Source organism: Triturus cristatus, chromosome 3_1 (genome assembly GCF_964204655.1).
Source record: "Triturus cristatus chromosome 3_1, aTriCri1.1, whole genome shotgun sequence".
In the NCBI taxonomy this organism is placed as follows: Eukaryota; Metazoa; Chordata; class Amphibia; order Caudata; family Salamandridae; genus Triturus; species Triturus cristatus.
Window position 1 is genome coordinate 683,052,777 of NC_140583.1, and position 19,327 is coordinate 683,072,103.

The 19,327-nt window shown below is 46.0% G+C and overlaps 1 protein-coding gene across 3 annotated transcripts in view; it reads left to right on the forward strand.

The window, feature by feature from the left end:
- Nucleotides 1-19,327, forward strand: part of LOC146860800 (SITS-binding protein-like) — a 695,607-nt gene that overhangs the window by 653,067 nt on the left and 23,213 nt on the right. For all 3 annotated transcript variants that reach the window (XM_085644760.1, XM_085644761.1, XM_085644759.1), the window contains one exon: nt 18,090-18,269. In XM_085644760.1, coding sequence (XP_085500886.1) covers nt 18,090-18,269 — 180 coding nt within the window. The remainder of the gene's footprint in view (nt 1-18,089; nt 18,270-19,327) is intronic.

The window sequence follows — 19,327 nt, forward strand, 5'->3', positions numbered from 1 at the left end:
CTCATAGTGAAGTCAGCTAATGGCTGAATTGGGGTGACGCGTTGCCCTTTGAAGCATGCTCGAGTGGGTTCAGAAAAATGTGAATGACACAACCATAGGCAAATGGATGAAGTGTGGGTGAAAACCCCTACAGGTAACTTTGTCATATTCATAATTTTAGTAAAATCAAAAGGTTTGGGCTAACACAGACATAAAAGAGCCAATTGTTGTGGCATTCGATGTTAGCCTCTTGTCTTTGATATAGAAAGACAGACAGAAACACACAAAGGAAAAAAGAAAAAGGAAGTCATGAAAGAAGGAAGGAAAGAATTAAAGAAGGAAGGAGAAATGCAAGAATAAAGCCCTGCTTGGCATCAGCAAGACCTAATGTACATAGTCCAGACAGAAAAGACTGGCTTCAGGAGGAATGCTGATGTATTCTGAACACGAGAAAGAGAACATTCCTTACAATCAGGGAGTAGCAATGAAGCTATGTCAGCAGCCAACAGAGCTCTGGATGGGAAGCCCACAGTCCCAGAATCATCACAGTGACCTTCCACACAAAGAAAAAGAGGATCAACATGAATGCTATCCAGTGCTATGCACCTACAAATTACAGCAAAGAAGAGGGAAATAAATCAGTTTTACAACAGACTCCAGTTCATCCTGGAGAAATGCCTTGAGAGAGATCCAGGGCAACGTGAACATGACCATTCAACAGAGAATCAGATCATCCATGTCAACATTGCCAAGACATTCCAGAGGTCCCTGCAGGATGTCAGAGTGATGAGAGGAGTGGATGTGTTGTCAGACCATCACCTTGTTGTGGCCAGACTGAATCTTAAAGCTGAAGAAAGCGTGGATGAAACTGTCAAACCAAAACTAGCGATATAACACCACCCTCCTCAAAGATGCACAGAAATGGAGTGAAAACTCAGTCCCCCTCAGTAACAGGTTTCAAGTCCTGCAAGGACTAGAGGACGACAGAGACCCAGTAACAAGTCAGTGGGAGAAGATTAAAAAAACAGTGACTTCAAACTGCCAGTAGGTACTGGGTCCCAAGAGACAACAGCATAAAGAATGGATCTTCACCGAGACTATCTGCAAAATCCAAGAGAGAAAGGAAAGATAGCTACTGTCAACACTAGCCAAACAATAGCAGAAAAACCAAAAGCTAAAGCCGAATACACCAAAACCAAATAGGAAGCATAGAGAATCTTAAAAGTTGATTTGTGAAGATTCATTGATGATCTTGCCACAGAAGCACAAGAAGCAGCAAGCAAAGGAAACTTGAAAGAACTCTAGTACATAACAAGAAAACTCTCCCGTAGATACAGCAAGCCAGAAAGACCTGATTAAGAGAAAGCTGGGAAGACAATCATGGGTAACAAAGGCCAACAACGAAGATGGGTGGAGTGCTTTGAAGAACTGCTGAGCCAGCCTGTGCTTCATTCTCTACCAGGCATACATCCAGCTGACAAGGACTTGCCAATCAACTACAGCAGACCAACCATGGAAGAACTATAGCAAGCCATCAAACATCTGAGAATTGGGAAGGCAGCAGGGCCTCACTACATTCCTGCAGACAGACTGAAGGCAGATATTGAAACATCAATAGACATGATCTACCCATGTTTGGAAGGATCTGGGAAGAGGAAAGGGTTCCATCAGTCTGGGAGGAGGGATATCTCATCAAGATCCCCAAGAAAAGTGACCCGAGTAACTGCACAAACTACAGAGGGAAAACTCCTCTATTAACCCCAAGCAAAATGTTCCACAGATTCCTCCTGACCAGATTCAAGAAACACGTCGACACGCAGTTGCAAGACCAGCAAGACAGCTTCTGCAAAGATAAATCCTGCACAGACCAGATTGCACCACTGCTCATCATAGTGATGATGAGCAGTCGATGGAATGAAACTCCCCCTCTATGTTAACTTCATCGACTATGGGAAAAGAGTTGACAGCATGAACAGAGAAACCCTTTGGAAACTCCTCCACCACTACGGTGTGCCAGATAAACTCAAGAGTCAAGAACTCTGAAGGAATGACTTGGAGGACAACTCTTGGAAGCCTTTCAAGTGAGAACCAAAGTCTGCGAGGGTTTTTTGCTCTCACCTTTTCTGTTCCTATTGGCCCTAGACTGCATCATGAAGAGATCCACAGCGAGAAGAAATGGGATCCAATGGACACCTTGGACGCAGCTCCATGACCTGGTCCTAACACGGCCAGCACAACTGTAGTCACTTACTGGTAGGTGATGTACTGGAAGAGATTGAGGCCTTCATCTTTCTGGGCAGTGCCTTAGACAAGCAAGGGCTGCCTTCATTCACCTAAAGAAGATCTGGAGCTTCAATGACCTAATGCTTCAAACCAAGATAAGGCTTTTTAGCACCAACATAAAATCAATTCTTCTGAATGGAGCAGAAACTTGGAAGACAACAATGACCACCACCAACAAAGCCTGTACCTTCAGCAATATGCTGGCCAAACTCCCTCAGCAAATCGATTTATGGCAGCAGACTTTCCAACTCCCTGCTCATGAAGAAATCCTAAAAAGACGCTAGGGCTGGATAGGTCACATCCTCCGCAAGCCTGCATCAAACACCACCAGGCAAGCCCGGATCTGAAACCCTCAAGTTAAAAGGAAAAGAGGAAGGCCAAGGATCATCTGATGCTGAAGCCTTGAGGCTTACTGCAAGGAGATGGATTACACCTGGAGTCAGATTAAAAGAAAATCCCAGTACAGAGATTGCTGGAGAGTCTTGGTTGATGGCCTAAACCCCATGAAGGGCAATAGGCATAAATAAGGAAGTAATTTTTTAACATGAGAGGGCACCTCAGCCTTTCCCCATAACAGACAAAAGGCTGAATAGCAATACTCTTTGTCAGATTTGTGCATGATGTGAGGGTCCTCTGGTTAGTTATCATTTCAGAGAGAATTGAAGGAAATAAAGGCATTTTCAGTCATGCCTCTGCCTTATAAAAGCATCAAATTTGGACAGCAAGGTATGCTGGGCTTATGTCCTGGTTCCGATGCAGGTCTCTTCCCTGAAGGACTGTGTTCTCTAATAACACACAACTAAGATTCTCTCTTGCTTTGTCTCTGACTCTGGCATCACCTGGCACACTGCTCAATCATGGGCTTTAGTCAAGTCTCAGTTGATTTTGGCAATGCACTATAATTAGGCATCTCTAAAAGAAACATTTTAAACTCTAGGAAGCCCAAAATGATGCAGTACAGTGGATCAGTTGACTGGGGGTGAGTGCTTGCAATGTTCAATACTCCATCCATCATTTCCTTTGGTTTTTCCTTTGTTTGCCATAAATTGGCAGGGTATGCTCAGACGCGAGTTCCTTGCTCACTTTGCCACTGGATTCAAGCAAGCCTGGCTGAAGACGGCTGAAATGCCAGAAACCGGTCCTAGGAAGCTTGTTTCCGGTCCAGGGAAGACATGGCTTGGCAGTTCGGGCTGGACTGTTCCCATGAGGCACAGGGTCAGACTGATTTGCATATGGCCATGTCTGAACTGGGGTGGCAGAGTGGGCTAAAGAACGGATTAAACCCAGATCAGTTGACTGGGGGTGAGTGCTTGCAATGTTCAACACTCCGTCCATCATTTCCTTTGGTTTTTGTACAGTGGACCTGGGGCCTTTGTAAAAGATACCATATTACCTTAGGCAGGTGGAATACATTAGAAGTGCCTAGAGTCCTAAATCAGTAAATGTTTCCTTGCATTATCCATGAATGCATCCATTAAATTGTGCCACACTACATCCAGGACATCGTAACTAGCAAGTCCTGGATACAGTTATGTTATGTTATATTTATTTGTAAACTGTGATATCACCCTTGAGGCTATCCTTTTGCTTCGCAGATGTTAAGGCTAGGTCTTGGACGTGGAGGTCTATTGCCTCGAACAGCCAATCTTCATCTTCAAAGGATTTCCAGCAGAGGAGTAGGTTAGGATGTGAAGTGGAAAGTTATTTCAAGCTTTAGGTGTATAATAAGGATTGAACTCCGCATTTGCTTTTGTGGATCTCTGTAACTTGTGCTAGTAATTTTCTGGCAGATTGGAAGTGCATGGACAGTTGGTGGAAATGTATGCAGCTGTTCAGGTAGGCTGGGCTTGGGTTGTGTAGCGCGTTGTATGGGTGGGTGAGGAGTTTGAATCGTGTACGCTTGTGAATAGGGAGTCTGGCAGCTGCGTTCTGGATGGTCTGCAGGCTCTCTGTGAGTTGCTTCGTGATTCCTGCATTGAGAGTTTCCAAAGTCTGGTCAGCTGATGGTGTGGGCTCATGAGACAGTCTATCTGGTGTTTTCTGATAGCCACTTATAGATCTTTCTCAGAGTGTGGATGCGGGATGCAGTTACGTCGTAACCTGACCTGAGTGGACAATTCCAGTTGTCGATGATGATCCTGAGATTCTTTGCTTGTGGGTTGGGTTGATCGGCCACTTTGCATAGTCCCACAGCAAGGCATCCTTTCTGAAGATCACCACTTGTTGGTGCTCAGCTTTAGGTATTTGGACTTCATCCAGGTGGCCTTTTGAAGTAGTGTGACCAGGAAAAGCATGACATCAGTTGCATAACACTGGGCTCTCAGGCCCACGTACCCCTGAAACCCACCAGTGGCAATATCCTGCTGCAACTGACAACCCCCTACCCATCTAACACTTGTCTGGGAGTCTCCCTGCTGTGATCTGGGGAAAGGTACACAGTAAGCGACCGCTCAGATCCCAACAGATTGGGACGGCTAACTGAGGGCGCGAGGCAGTACCAAGATGGCGGTGGTCTCAGATAAGAGTGAAACCCGTAGACCCCAGTGACGATCGGGCCAGATATGCCTACTTTATTGGACCTGGCGAGCAGATGTGTGGAGGAACACTGCAGGAGCACCAGGGATTAACAGAGGGGCCGCAACAGGAGTCAGAGGGAGATGCCACCCCCATACCCCTACCAGGTAAAAAAACTACTTTTGGACACTTCAGGGAACAAAGGGGGTGAAGAACGTGAGAGACAAAGAGCAGGGTCCCCCTCTGCTTTTCTGGAAGCCAATGATCCCTATTATTTTAGATAGCAGGAGATCTTCATTGCCTCCCCTGGGTAAATGGGACCTCAAGGGAGTGCTCTAGCACGGCCTTGGAGCGTGGTGCGAGGAGGCCTGTATTGCCTCAGGACACCAAGCCGAATTTCCCTGGGAGAACTACATAGCAAGCTAGAAAGCAGCCAGAGTGAGTTGCAGGGAACAAATGAGGAGGTGGACGGTGCCTCTAGCTCCGCAATATATTGTGTGAGCTGCAAAACTTGAGAGTTGTCCAGAAGTGGTGGAGACATCATGGAGATAGATGTAGTGACAAACCATGGCCCACAGCATTCAAGAGCAAAATAGGCTCTCAAGCACCCCCTGCCCCTTTCCACTGCCAAAGTGGGAGGCAACCTGCAGTCCAAAATAAACACTGTAGCACTGGACTTAAATCTTCTGCAAGATGATCAGAAGAAGATGGGTGCTCTTGTCTCTAAAACAGAGGCTTCAATTGCCTCATTTGCCAATTAAAGATAATCTATAGAAGTAGGTAATTCATGACTGACATAATGTGACATCTGGAACACAGAAACAAAGACTCAGAGAGAAGGGCTAGGCATAATATATATACATTTTAATCCTGCCTGAGAAAGTTGAGGGGAAATACAAGAAAACTTTCCTGGAGACCTGGCTTAAGCAAACAGTTGCACCTGAAGGACTATCACCCTTATTTGCGCTAGAGAGTGCCAACAGAATGTCTGCCCTGCCACCACCACCTGGTGCCCCTCAAAGACTGGTGGTCGCAAGACTACTCCACTTCCAAAATAGGGATTATGTAGTGTAACAGGTGAGACTCCAGGGACATCTCATGGTTGAGAATGATAAGGTCATGATATTACAAGACTTCCCTGCAGCTGCTCAGCAGCAGTGAGTTACGGTCATTGAGGCCAAGCAGAGATATTGAGAAATGGGGGCCAAATATGCTTTGCTCTTCCATTCAAGTTAAAGTTGTTGACAGAAAAAGAGACTCAGTGTTTTCTTTACATACCCACAGGAGGTATAAGACTGGAATAAACAATTGGTGAAGCAGGGCAACGTAAAATGGGAAACCCCATGTTCGCAGAGACAAACCCATAAGAGATGGCAGGATGGAAACATTCTGCTGATTAGACCATCTAGACTCCAATCACAGTGAGAAAGAGACAGAGCAGTTCTGAAAGCAGTAACATTATTAAGCTATCCCATGCGAAGATAGCACAAGGAACTTCAAGGGTAGATTTGGCACTGAGTTCAAGCTCTGGACCCCTTCCTCTTTGTAAATGCTGAAAAAAGTTTCAGGGAGAGTTAGCAGTGGTCAATAGGAACTCTACCAACTTTCTGAAACATTTTAAGAAAATATTTATTTTTAAATCAGTATCATTACCTTTAAGGAAAACAGGCTACATTTTTAAAACAAATTTTCTTTACTTAAACCAAATCATACATGTGATGGCCTGCTGACCCTTGCAGGCCACCATCCATGTGTGTGGCCAATCCCAGGGAGTCACAAATTGCGACTTGTCAATTTTGCAGGTTGTTCTGCGAGCCCCAATTTGTACAATCACCATTTAGACTACCATGCCTATAACGAAAACCTAGCAAAATGGCACTCAAATCAGGACAGTTACTGGCCGGACTCATTTGTACTAACACATAGCCTACCCCTATTGCTGCTATAACTCATTCAGATGGACATCTCCTTCACATTCAATGAGAGATCAATGGAGTATTTGCTGTTTACAACGAGCAATTCTAAGGTGAACTGATTTCAGTGGTTACATTGGGGTCTTCTTCCCCAGTCTGTGCCTTACCCTACCTGTTAATTGTTGTATTCAATGTGATGCCATCACTTATTTGCGTGCCTTCCCCCATGTTGCCTTTAATGTTGTTTTCTTTGTTTTTCTTCTTTATATCAGGTTGGTACCTCAGGCATCATTCTTGTTTTCTTGTTCTGCATGCAAGAACGTATATGTAAGATTTAAAAAAAACCTGATAAATAGATTCCTCTCCATGCACTAAATGAAAATCAACAAACCACGGTCATCATTGGTCATAACACATAACGCAGCTGAGGATACTGTTGCAAACCTGCTTATACATCAGCCACTGCATAGTAGCAACTACTGTTCACCAAGTGTGAGTGACTAATCCTCTCCTTTAGAATGCACTAGCAAGCTCCTGAATTTACTTAATACTCTCTGTTGACATGGTACCCAGAACGTCTCATGACCGCTTCTTTGCTTCAAGGCGGGGGCTGCAGTCATAGTCGATCCACCACCCCACGGAGGATCCCTGGCCCTTTTCAAAACTTGGACTAGGCACAACCTGCTGTGAAACCCCTACTCTGAGTTAGCTGATGCACTGGAGTTAATTTTCATGTAGTCGGATATATGGTCTCAGTCGGCACACAAATCCATCTCTCATTTGCTTACCCAAAGCGTGCCAAGTACTTTGACCAGGAGCGATGTAGTCCTTATATGGACTTTGGTGCGCCCCAATTGGACCCGTGTCTAATACATGTAGGCTCCAGTATATGCATAAGGTCATAGCTTTACTAATAAGAATGACAGACACAAGCCAAAGTTTAAGTATTTTTATAAAGGATTATCAAGGCAAAATACATGAAACAAAGTTAGCATCAAAATCATACAAATCATAATTACAAAGATATCAGTGAGTTCAGTAGTCAATTTAGCATAGATTCGCCTTCTAAGAGGTGGAAAATGGATGCACAGATGCACGTTAATTCAACAAAATGCTAGGGGTAGCGGCAGTGGCATCACACGCCCTTTGACTTTCACTCACACACACATGCTTACATATACACACACATTCACACTTACACACACTCTCTCACACAAACACACTGTCACCTGCAAACATGCACACAGCATACATTTAATCTGCCAGAGGTCAAATTTCAGCTAATTGAACTCCATTTTTACAATAGTGGCAAATATTATATATATGAAATGCTGGCACCGCCAGCACCCGAGCCTCAGAATGGAATGCTTTTAAGGTGGTAATGCGTGGCAATTGCATTCGTCATATTGCGGGGGTCCGGCGGGTTCTGGAGGGGGACATTCAGCGGATGGAAGGGGCACTGGCCTCACTTACTAAGGAGGCGGACCCTGTGAAAGCCACGCCGGCTGCGTTAGCTAGAGCTGAGACTGCGTACGCCGCAGCGTTGGCAAGCATGCCTCGGTTTAATTTCGCGGCATACGCAGCTAGGGCCCATACGGAGGGCGATCGGGCGGGCGCCCTGCTGGCGTGGCTCATCAAGCGGGATTCGAGCCTCCCGACCATCACGGCCATACGGGACGTCCAGGGCACCCTGGTGTATTCGCAGGGGCAGATACTCAAGGCCTTCCAAGAGCATTACATGCGCTTGTACACTAGCCCCCGTCCCTCGGGGTCGGCTGCCGCCCCGGCTGCCTTCCTGGACCGTATTCAGCTTCCCCGGGATACGCGTCTGGACCTCGATCGCCCTCTCAAGGCGGCAGAGATTCGGCACGCCATGAAGGCGCTAGCCACCCACAAGGCCCAGGGTCTGGATGGCTTCCCCCTTGACTTTTATCAGACTTTTGCGTCCCAGCTGGTCCCCCAACTAGAATTACAGTTCCAAGCGGCTCTAGACGTGGGAGTCCTACCGCACTCCATGCGCGAATCCATTATAGTATCCCTCCTTAAACCAGATAGAGACCCGCATCAGCTAGGCTCCTACCGACCCATAACTCTATTGTCGGCGGATTATAAAATCTACGGGAAGGCCCTGGCGGACAAGTACACCACGATCCTCCCGCGGCTTGTCCACCCCGATCAGAGTGGATTCGTGCCTGGTAGGCACACCTCTTCGAACATCCGGCGGCTGTTTCACGTGCAGGACCAGGTGCAGGAACGGTTCCCTCGGGCAGCGTGTCTGGTGCTGGACCTCGAAAAGGCGTTCGACACGCTCTCTTGGGCCTACCTGTTTCAGGTCTTGTTACGCATGGGTGTCGGGCCCAAACTGCTGGCCTACACTCGGCTCAGCTACTCCTCGCCCAGTTCCAGAGTGCGCATAGGCCCTCTCATTTCGGACTCCTTCCCAAACCGGCGCGGTACTAGGCAGGGGTGCCCCCTCTCCCCCCTACTATTCGCGTTGGCGATGGAGCCGCTGGCGGCCCTGCTGCGAGGGGCGAGCGAGGAGTGGGGCATCCCGATAGGCGATTATACCCACGCAGTATCACTGTACGCCGATGACGTACTCATATATGTCCGGGACATCACGATTGACCTGACCCCAATATCAAGCATTCTGCATGATTTCGCAGAAGTGACGGGCCTTAGGGTGAATTGGGCCAAGTCCACTGTTTATCCCTTAACACAAGTCGTGCCCCAGGGTCCGATACGAATCGGAGGCATTGCAGTCTCGTGGAGTCCCCAAGCGGTTCGATATCTTGGCATTAAGCTATATCATACGCCGCAAGATATCTATGAGGGGAATTACCGCAGGTTGATGGGTAACATCCGATCCTTAGTCCATTTCTGGAAGGGTCTCCACTTGGCTGTTCCGGGAAAGATAGCCGCTGCGAAAATGATCCTGGTGCCGCGCCTGCTCTATCTCTTCTCCAATCTCCCGGTGGTTCCCCCAAGATCCCTGTTCCGGGAATTGGATACCCTGCTCGGGACCCTCATCTGGGGCAATGGCCGCCGCCGGATAACCCTGGCAAAACTGCAATTGCCCCTTGATCAGGGCGGGTTGGCGGCTCCCTCATTCGAGGCGTATTTCCTTGCCGCCCAATTACAATGGGTGTCGTGTTGGACAGCGGGCAGGGCGCAAGAGGAGCTGTGCATGGCGACAGGGCGGATTCCAATCCCCGCTGTCCACCGCATGTTGCTACTGGGGGCTGTACCGCCGACACCCCGGCCCCTCCAAGTCATGACGGCGCGTGCCTGCTTAGCGCGTGTTCATCGACTTGGCCGGGGTATTCCCCTGTACTCCCCGTTGTTGCCATTGGTGGGGCTACCTAGGGGTCGAGCATACTATACGGAGCAAATGATGCGGGTGTGGACGGATCACGCGGTAACGGAGTTGGGGGATGTTGTTCTCTGGGGAGAGCCTGCAACCCTTCGAGGCGCTGGTTGGAGACTTCGAGCTCCCCGGGGGCCAATTCCTGCGGCATAGACAGCTTCTCATGGACTGCCGTAGGCAGTGGGGGGATATTGATGCGGAGCCCCCTACACACCCGGTCATCCATGCGATACTGCAGATGGGGCCCGGTCGCCATCTAGTCACGTGGATATACAAAGCGGTGAGAGCCCTGCGGAGTCCTATGTTGGCGACCCTTAGAGAACACTGGGAAGATGACTTCCAACGGCCCCTGCATGATAGGGAGTGGACAAGGGCTCTGGAATACACCAAGAAAGTGTCCCGTAACTATCGGTTTAAGAACATACAGTTGCATATCCTGCATAGGGCGTATCTAACCCCCGAAAAGTTGCAGAAATATTTCCCCGACGGGGTGTTTGGCTGCCCTAGATGCCTGGAGCCTGCTGCCTCGTTTAGGCACATGTTTTGGGACTGTCCGACGCTCCACAGTTACTGGCACACAATTCACACTGCCCTAAAAACGGTTACAGGGTTCCAGGACCTGGACACATGGGAGGCGTGTGCGCTGGGAATTCATGGACGGCATAAGCAGCAGAAAGTGGAGAGGAGGTTTGCCTTCCTAATGTTGATCATCGCTAAACGATGCATTGCTATGCATTGGAAGGCGCCGGGGGGGCCCCCTCTAGCGGCATGGGTGGGGGCTGTCAGGAAGTGGGGCAAGGCGGAGGAAACCACACTCAGAACGGAGGAGGCCCGTGGGATGCGCAAACACCCGATCTCCATGCCCTGGGCCATGTTAATGCACACATTCACGCAGGAAACAGAGGCTGCGGCGAGCTCGAGACTGATAGACCCCTCGGGGGCGTCCGCCACTCCGGAGTCCACCCTGGGTAATGCGCCGGCAGGTCCAGCACCCGGTGTCTCACAGAGGTTGTCACCACAGGCCCCACTGCCAGAGTCCTCATAGGCCAGGCTAGATGCTCCCGCCCCCCCTGCCCCTTCCCCATCTCCGCATCCGCGATCACCCCAACCCTCTCCCACATGATGGTCCAGCTCGAGAGCGCGCAGCTACCAGTACTCCCGATGGGCGACACAGTGCACCCCCTTTCCCTGGTTTTCTGCCCCCAGTTAGTTTGTGGTTACTCAATGGCTGCACTTCTATAGCCTCTGCGACGCCCCTCACAGGGGGTTCAGTCACATTGCACGGCACCCCTGCAGCGAGGCGATCATGGCGCACTCCAGTAGGGCACACCCAGAGGCTGGACCCGGGCACACATCTGCAGCCCCACTCAGGAAAGCGAAGAACGGCTTGAGGGGCCATGAGGCTGCAAGATCGTAAGGACTGTGACTGGGCGCACTCGAAATGTAAATCTATGTGATAATGGCGATATCGCATGTGCCTGCGTGTTTCATTATATATAAATGCCAATAAAGAAAGTTTTTCAAAAAAAATATATATATATTATATATATGAACTGCACTCTCTTTGCATTCTGTCAATTATATTATTACAGTGCAGTCTGTAAATTATATAATTACAGTACAGTATATAATGTCAATCAATCAATCAATATGAACTTTATTCGGATAAAAACAGCATATCCATAAAAGTACAGTTAAAATATAGTACAAGATTAAAATGCAAGTAATTCAAACACATCAAATAATAAAATTATACTGAATACATGGTGTTACGAGTGCGTACCGCCGTTTTTAAAAAGGATCCAACTCTAAAACATAATTCATCATTGTTAATAGCTAGCACCATTCCGTAGGCTACCTTATAGTCAGTAACACATCGTGACTTAAAATACGGAATCAGGATTTTTTTAGTGGGGGATGAGTAATAAGAACAGAAAAATAAAAAATGTAACATTGATTGTTTCAAGGTATTATTACATGGACAGAAGGAGAGTTCGAGGTTAGCCGTGTAGCCAGTAGGAAATGACAGCAGATATTTCATTGTGTCTGTCCTTAGCCTGAAAAATAAGCCCCTTTCCCAGCAACCAACAGGTTTTAAAAGATATTTGGGCATAGCTGAGGTTGCATACTCAATTTGCATATATCTAGCAACTGAAGTTTTATTATATTCAGTTGCTAGTCTTATTTCTTTATAAGCAGCATAGAGTAGTTTTTCTATGGTTTTAATGTTGGTGGGGCTATGATCTAAAGGATTTGAAAACAGGTGTTCCAAATTCAGGCTGTTTAAACTTTTATGGACTCCTACCAGCCACGGTATATCCATCCCTCTGTCACATTTTAAACAATCCATGATTATCTCTCTGGTCAATTGTGCAGGCGGGTTCTTCCAAATTCTTAGCCAAAACAAAGTCGGGCGAGCCTTAATAAAATCTTCTACGTAGGGCAGATGTAGCTCGCTATGGCTAGCGTATTTGGAAGATAAGAAAGGGGCTCCCAGAACTTTGCGACAAAATCTGTTCTCTTCACGCTGAATAGGTATACAAATAGTGGACCCCCATACCTCTGCTCCGTATGTAGTGGTTGGTAAGCATTGTAATCTATAAATTTTAATGATAGAGGAAACTACCTCTATATTTTTAGGCTTGGGTAGCCTAAGAATTGTGTTAATAGAGTTAGTAAATTTCCTTTTGCAATGAGTGATATGATCGTTCCATAGACCATTTGATGCAAATACCAAACCTAAATACGGGAAAGTGCAAGTGCTTAACAATTGGTTAGAGTTCAAAACAATTGAAAAATTAGAATATTTCTTGGACCCACACGACATTAAAAATTATTTCTTAAAATTAGTACATAAGTCCAAGGTTGCCATGAAATCCACAAAGCCATGAACCAGGTCGCGCAAGGCTTTAGGAGTGCGCCCCATTAGCACAGCGTCGTCAGCATAAAACAACGCGGGAATCTTATTTCCATTAATAATTGCGACGTCTTCAGTTGAAGTTAGGAGAGATTTGGTTAGATCGTTAATATATAATATGAAAAGGAGCGGGGCCAAGACGCAACCCTGTCTGACCCCCCTACCAATTTCAATGGCATTCGAAATCTCACCGTTCCTACCTATGCGCACCCTGGCTTTTAGGTCTCTGTGCAAATATGCCAAAAAGGAGACTAATGGGTCGTCTAGCCCAAGATTTAGGAGAGTTTGCCACAGCCGTGATCTGTTGACAAAATCGAAGGCTGACGTGAGATCCATAAATGCCAGGTACACTGGTGTTTTCTTAGCTATTGTGTATTTGCTAATAAGTGGAGATTGAGGCACTGTTCCACCGTGCCAACCTTGCTCCTAAACCCCAGCTGAGATGGATGCAAAACCTGGCTTTCCTCTGCCCATAAATTGATCCTATTAAATAATACCCTACCCAAAATTTTTAGGGTGTTATCGATCAATGAAATTGGCCTGTAACAACTCTGATTCGTCCGGTCCCCCTTCTTAAAAATTGGGACTATGGTACTATATGACCATGTATCAGGGATAAATGAATCAGTAAGATTATTAAAAACATTTGTAAGAAGTGGTGCCCAAAAATCGGGTTTGCTTTTGATTAGATCAATCGGAAGGCCGTCTGGTCCCGGTGCTTTGCCCCCTAAACTTTGGGTTATGGCTTCTTCGACCTCAGATAGTTCGATCTGTAGTCCGGTAGTGAATATATATTCTTTTTCAAGTTCGTTAGAGATTGGCGAGGCATAAATTTTACTAAAGTGAGCCTCCCAAGATTCACTGGAAATATTACATCCAACCGGTGAAGAGATGTTACCCACAGATTTCATGTCTTTGACTGCCTTCCAAAAGTTCTTGCCGTTTTTCAGTGCATTTGCCTGCAAAAGATTTGCCCAGTGATCGGTGATAAGCTCCTCCTTTCTACGTATGATGACTTTCTTGTAACTCCCCCTTAGTGATGATACAAGAGAGCCTACTCTAGGTTTACTTGCAAGAGCCTTTCTTAATGCTCTATTGGCCGCAGAGCATTCCGTATTAAACCAACCGGGGTCAGGGTTAGATGTCCGAATCGGTTTAGACAATATTTTTTTAATCCCGTTACATAACCTTGAAAAAGCGTCAACCACCTCTGTATTGCTTGTGCTAAACATCAGGCATGTGTTGACCAAATTCAAATGAGATTTTATCATTGTTTCGAATAAGGCGTTGTTATCGATATTACGCCAAACAATTCTAAGTTTATCAGTAGATGCCGTTAGATCACATGCCCCAGGCGTGCAATTGTACACTGGGCGGCGGGAAAAACTTAGTATAGTACTAATAGGGTTATGATCCCCTTGTATTGTTGGGATTACTTCAGCCCTTAATACATGGCCTTCTAGGGGAGTATTTACAAAAATGTAATCAATAGTGGAGGTGGAGCCTCGACTTCTGTAAGTTGGGGATTATGCATCCATCAGGTGGGGGGATAGCAGCAATCTGCATAACATTCAAAAAGTTGTGCGAACTTAAAAGATTCTTTAGCTGTTCCCCTCTTTTACTCAATGGTGCATTAGTGGTAGGCCACACAGCAGAATAAATATCCTTAGGGATTTTGACATTAAAGTCGCCGCCTAAGCATATGCCCTTAGTTAGGGTACCACAGTTAGCTAATTGTAATTTTAAGATAAAAATTAAACAACAAAGAAAAGTTCACATTGGGTACAGTTTTAAAATCATCATTATAAAAATTAATCAAGTAAATGGAATCCCCATGAGTATAGAGGGTTACTTGAAATTTGTCACTATTTGTGGGCAAAATTCTAGAACGACCGCCTGACTTAATATTTATCCAAGTTGAGAGTCCACCAGCAGGTCTGCCTAATATGGGAATGGGGGACAAGGTGTTAAGACATTCAAAACCCTCCATATGCAATTCCTGAGTTGCCCAAGTCTCTTGGAACATGACAATGTCCTGACAATTGATTAGTTCTTTCCAGTCTGGTAAATGTAACTTAGATGCCAGACCAGCTACATTCCAACTCAATATTTTAAGTGTTTGATCATCTTTTCTTAGGGTTGATAAGTCGGATTTGGTAGGCTGAGGACTGCTTAGGATTGGTACTGAAGTTAATACATCCATGCTTACTTCATCCATTGCCTGTGTAGGCAGTCAATCTTGACAGTCCAGTCCAGATAGTAATGAAAATCTATTGAAAGTTGGGATGGAACTATACGACTTACAGGGCGGTGTCTCGAATACGGGTTTGTAAAAGTAACCTAGGGGTAAGGCGCATATGCTAGTATTATGGCCAGTCTGTTCCCTCTGTGCTGTCAAAATGGTTTTAGCCACCGATTGCCTCCTAAAATTAATAATAATGCAATCACCCTTAATAGTTTTGGGAGATTTTCCCAACCAACCCACTCGTCGAACCATGATGATGTTTTCAATTAGCGAAGGTCTAAATCTCCTGTGTTTGGTGAGCCAATCAACGCATTTGCAGCGTAATTGCTCCCAAGACTCTGTTTGGTCTTTTCTCAGGGGGGGGGACCCCTGCTAAGATCACAACATATGGGCATGCCTCAGGGGGCAGATTTAATACTACGTTATTGCCCTCGATATGATTTGTATGGCTAGGATCAATATCAGCTTCTTGAGGGGTCCTTGCCGGACTGTCATTGTCACTATGGGGTATGTTAGTGGGTGCATTGGTGGCGAGTATCGTGTTATTTATCAATTTACCATCATTAGTTTTAATTGTATGGCCCATTGGCCTTTTAGCAACCCTAGTGCCCCTCGTATCGAGACAAGTGCGGATCCTATTACAGGTTACGCAGTCATTGGCTCCCTGAATTGGGGGTTGTGGTACATGAATGTTTTGGTGGAGGGTAGGCATATTATTAATGAAGTCACTTGTGGTTTGCCTGCTAATGACACTAGTGAGATCGGGTGTCTTAGCATTAGCTTGAGGCACATCATTCGAACAAAGCGGTGCAGGATGTGCTTGTTGTACAGGCAAAAAATTAACCATACGTTCATGTAGTGAGGGAAGAAAATCATCAAGGACAGACTTAATACAGTCAGTGATGACAGTGGCTAAATAACTGGTGTCAATTGCTCTGCTTTGATTGTCATTATCAATATAGGGAAACAAACATTCATTCTCATTCTCAGTCTGAGTTCCGATCGTGTGTGTAGATAGTACAATCGGCGGGGCATGCACGAGAGCCTCAACAGGTGTTAAAGTTGTTGTTGTTGAGTGAATCCATGATTTTAAAGTAGAGCGAGAGGAACAGGGACGGGTAGGTTGTTTCCTCTTCGCATTTACTGGCTTCCCAACTTTCCTTTTGCGCTTAGCTCCTAAGATAAGGGTGTTACTTGTTACAGAGTTTGGCTCAGATAGATCAGGTGTAGTGACATCAGAGACCTCTTCACAGGTCAAAACAGGGGCAGCGGGGGCGCATATAGTCAAATCAGTTGCTTCAGCAATGAGCCCAGGGGGTGGTACAAGTTGCCCTAGGCCGAGGGACAGGCGTCTCTCAGTGAGCTCAATTTCATTGCTCACGGTGCTGACAGCCCTCTCCAACATATTTTCGATGCACGTTGTGGCTGATTTAGTTGTTGGTGCATTCGTACGCCTCCCCATAGTTTAAACAGGAAAAACAATAATGCAATGTGGGATAACACAGTTAGTAGAATCAGTATAGGGCGATGGTCTGTGCTCACCTAAGGGGTAGCTTCAGTCTCTTCTCAGGTGAAGGAGGTATGGCCCAGTCCAGTCTCCTCCGGGCTCTGACGGGCAAGGACGGGCCCGCCCTTGGCCCGCGCGCGTCCCGCGCAGTGGTGTTCTCCCGCGCCTTATGAGCGCGTCAGCTGTGGTTTCTCCTCCCTCCTGGGAGTGCGGTATTGTGGGCAATGAAGCCCCCAGCAGAGTTTCGGTCCTCCAGGCGTTTAGGCAAGCGCGTCCCGCGCAGTGGTGTTCTCCCGCGCCTTATGAGCGCGTCAGCTGTGGTTTCTCCTCCCTCCTGGGAGTGCGGTATTGTGGGCAATGAAGTCCCCAGCAGAGTTTCGGTCCTCCAGGCGTTTAGGCAAGCGCGTATATATAATGTATATATGTGATCCAGTATTACTGTAATATAATTGACAGAACACAAAGAGAGTGCAGCCAACTGATGTCCATAAGGACGAGCTGCCACTGTTTTCCTTGCACTGATTTTGTCATCACTGAGGCCAAGGGTCTCAAATGCAGTCCCAGGGTAGCAAGGGGCAAGCCAGAGGTCGAAGCTGCGACCCCCGGTGACCCCTAAATGATGCCGATGGGGTGTTGCTTAACAGAGATCAGCAGGTCCTTTTATAGGACTTCAGACAAAGGATTTCACATATTACTACACAAGTACATGGTTCCCAGGGCATGCACCAATAAAGAATAGGCACAAGAAACATTTTACTGTACAATTCATTCAAGGATTCTCTCCTAATGCAATTACAGAGGTGCGCATGGTCTATTCAGGTGACATGAATTGTAACACTTTATACAAAGTGGTCTGGAACAGCTAGGTTGTCATTGGTTAGGTATATCTTAGTTCCCAAAGACTGGGAGAGCTCCAGAGCTCGTAATTCTTTATTAGAGCAAATGCAACAACATCATAAATAATCACTGGTGTGTCGAAATGTCATTCCAAAATAGAATTCCAATTTATGCTAGCACAAGCTTGATTTCTAACACATTAGAAGCTTAAGCAAAGTAAAATAATAATCACTCACCCAAAAACAATAGACAACTGCGCAACTGGGAACGTCCCCCTGCACGCTAAATACCACCTAAGATACCGCCACTGCACTGCGGGGGAATGTATTCATTAGACTTCAGCAGTACTGAACAAATAACTGTTATGAGGACTGTATTTATTTGGCATGATGGTCCGGCATCTTGTATTTTAATTTTAATGTTATGGTATTATTCAATCAAAACCCATCATCTCGCAAACTGTACTGTCACTTGTGCTTTCAAATCAAGAAATGATTCCATGATAACCGTATACAAATCATTTTCAGGTTTTAAATCTTACTCGACACTACATAGAAAAACATCAACACTTTGTTGTTCCACTTATTGTGAAATTCGCAGAAGAATGGCTTCATTCAGGAAATCCAGTCTTCCGGCCGCTGTGGTGGATAAGTCCTCAGGATCCAGCAACATTTACAATAGATGATGAATTCTTGATTGGAGATGAGGTAGGATGTGATTTGCTAAAGGTTTATATGCTCACTGAAAATGCATTCTTTAGGTGTAAATTTAGAAATGCAGTCTGTTGAATCCTACTTGGAGGATTGCAAGCCTCTCCAGCTCCAAATGTCTGTTTCAGTACTACTGCTCTGCTCTTACATTGACTCAGTTTTGTGATATTAGATTATAAAGTTTGGCTGTAGTTTGTGGTGTATGTGTTTATTTGGTCTGTCTAATTTACTTTCTCTATTCCATAAGTAGTTTTATTTTGTCACTCTCAATTGACACCATTGTTGAGCTCTCGCTACAGACATATATATTGTGGACAGCATCATATCTCATAATAATAGTAAAAATAGTGTTATTTATATAGCGCAAACAGCTACCTCAAACAGAGGTGTCCCGGCGATGTCTGGAAAAGTCAGATGAGTAAACTGGGCCTCGCAACTAGCCTTGACAGAAGAGCCACGTCTTCAAGTTATTTCAGAACCTCGGATTCAGAGTCCGACATGCGTAAATGTAGTGGCAGTGCTTTCCGTAGCATAGCTGTCCTGACTGTAAAGGACCTTGCTCCCTTTGTGGCTTTTGCAAAACGGGGGACACAGAATAAAAACTGGGAATTGGATCACAGTGTTCGGGAAAATTGGTATGGCCGAAGCCTATTTCTAAGATATCTAGGTCCTATGTTATGCATGGCCACAAAAGCTAATGTCAGGGATTTGAATTCAATACGTTTTGCTACCGGGAGCCAATGGAGGAACCTGATATGAGGGGCGATGTGATGGCAGAAAGGCACTCTACGAATAAGTCTCGCAGTCACATTCTGAATCATCTGCAGTCTGTTTACTTTACACTTAGAGTGGGTCTCTTGCACGTGGCTGGATGACTTTTTAGTCTATCTTAGTTCCCTACACCATGTTCGAAGTCTATCCTCGATATTGTGGATGAATGGAGCAACTCCCAATGCTGAGGGAACTATTTTTTTGTTTCTTGTTTAGCACACAGTGGCAGGTCTGAGTATCTCATGCTTCCAGTCCCCACTTTATGTTTTACTCTTACATTTTTG